Source organism: Octopus bimaculoides, chromosome 23 (assembly GCF_001194135.2).
Source record: "Octopus bimaculoides isolate UCB-OBI-ISO-001 chromosome 23, ASM119413v2, whole genome shotgun sequence".
Lineage (NCBI taxonomy): Eukaryota > Metazoa > Mollusca > Cephalopoda > Octopoda > Octopodidae > Octopus > Octopus bimaculoides.
This window is the reverse complement of record NC_069003.1, coordinates 26,688,376-26,690,123: the sequence shown is the minus strand read 5'-3', so window position 1 is coordinate 26,690,123 and position 1,748 is coordinate 26,688,376. Positions and strand designations below refer to the sequence as shown.

At 39.7% G+C, this 1,748-nt stretch overlaps 1 protein-coding gene across 1 annotated transcript in view; it reads right to left on the bottom strand.

The window, feature by feature from the left end:
• Positions 1-1,748, bottom strand: part of LOC106882719 (smoothened homolog) — a 23,077-nt gene that overhangs the window by 9,351 nt on the left and 11,978 nt on the right. The window contains exon 4 of the mRNA XM_052975950.1: positions 889-1,012. Coding sequence (XP_052831910.1) covers positions 889-1,012 — 124 coding nt within the window. The remainder of the gene's footprint in view (positions 1-888; positions 1,013-1,748) is intronic.

Below are 1,748 nucleotides of genomic sequence, written 5' to 3'. Positions count from 1 at the left end.
ACTTGTTTTAGTCATTTGACTGTGGCCATGCTGGAGCACTGCCTTTAGTCGAGCAAGTCGACCCCAGGACTTATTCTTTGGAAGCCTAGTACTTACTCTATCGGTCGCTTTTGCCGAACCACTAAGTTACGGGGACGTAAACACACCAGCATTGGTTGTCAAGCGATGTTGGTGGGGGACAAACACAGACACACAAACGTATACACACACACATACATATATACAATGGGCTTTTTTCAGTTTCCGTCTACCAAGTCCACTCACAAGGCTTTGGTCGGCCCGAGACTATAGTAGAAGACACTTGCCCAAGGTGCCACGCAGTGGGACTGAACCCAGAACCATGTGGTTCATAAGCAAGCTAGGATTAGGGGCCGAAACCGGACATGGTTCCTCCTGATGATGTCTTGAGCTAACTGGATCCTATAAAGGAGCTGTTGTGGTAGCAGACCACGAAACATGGTTGAAATTCCTACCACACAGCCACTCCTATGCCTATAGTATAAAAAATCTGTGAGTTCAAAACTTCATGTGGGGTGGGTGGGTTAATTTTGACCTTTTGATCGATTATATTCTCCTTTTTGACCCTCTATCCTAATTTATGGCTTAGATTACAACTATTTATTATCGAGGGGGGGGGGGTTAATGCAGATTCGCATCTCACCTTGAATAATGCATTTTTCTGAAAGCATTTATGTCGATTCCTAGGTCGCATGTCAAATATGCAAAACAAAAAACGTTCTCAAAATTTTAAACACCCACCCCGCCCTAGTGCTAGTTGATGAGAAATTAAAGGCATACAGGAACAAGTATAGGTGTCTTGCTGTAGAGTAAGACACATGGATACCCAAGTACAGAATGTAGCGAATAAAAATAGGGGAAAATACTTACTTCTGACCATAAAATTGAGTCCTAAGATAAGGACTATGGCAATTGGTACAAGAACAAATAGAGCACGTATTCCACGGTTGACATAGCCAACGAAACATATACCAGATATATAATCACCATCGATCTGTAAATTAGAGTTTATGTCTTTCAAATTAGTTAATGATTATTAATTAATTGTGAGTAGGGGTATTCTTAACAATAATCTTTTACATTGCTATGGGTTGGATAGGTATGTAAATTTACCTATTTGGATTAAATAGTCTGAACAACTGTTGCCGTTGTTTTAAATTGTTTCCTGATAAAGTGTGAAAAGAACAACAGAAAGATATAAAGACAGAAAGAATATCAGGTTGGAATTTGAACTCACATCTCTCAGTTAAAGCCTAATACACATTACTACTGCATTATCCACAGATCTAAGTGTGATTTACAACTAACATCGATATAGGCATAGGTGTGGCTGTGTGGTAAGAAGTCTGCTTCCCAACCACATGGTTCTGGGTTCAGTCTCACTGCTTGGTATCTTAGGCAAGTATCTTCTACAATAGCCCTCAAGTTGACTAAAGCCTTGTAAGTGGATTTGATAGACAGAGAGTGAAAGAAGCCCATTCTGTGTGTGTGTGTGTGTGTGTGTGTGTGTGCATGCGCATGTGCGTTTGGGTGTTTTTCTGTCTATGTTTGTCATACAAAACCACTTCACAACAATGTTGATTTATGTCCCCATGACTTAGTGATTCAGCAAAAGCGACTGATAGAAATAAAACCCAGACTACTTTTTAAATAAGTAATGAGGTTTATCTATTCCTTCAAAGCAGTGTCCCAGCATGGCTGCAGTAAAAGATAAAATATATATATATATA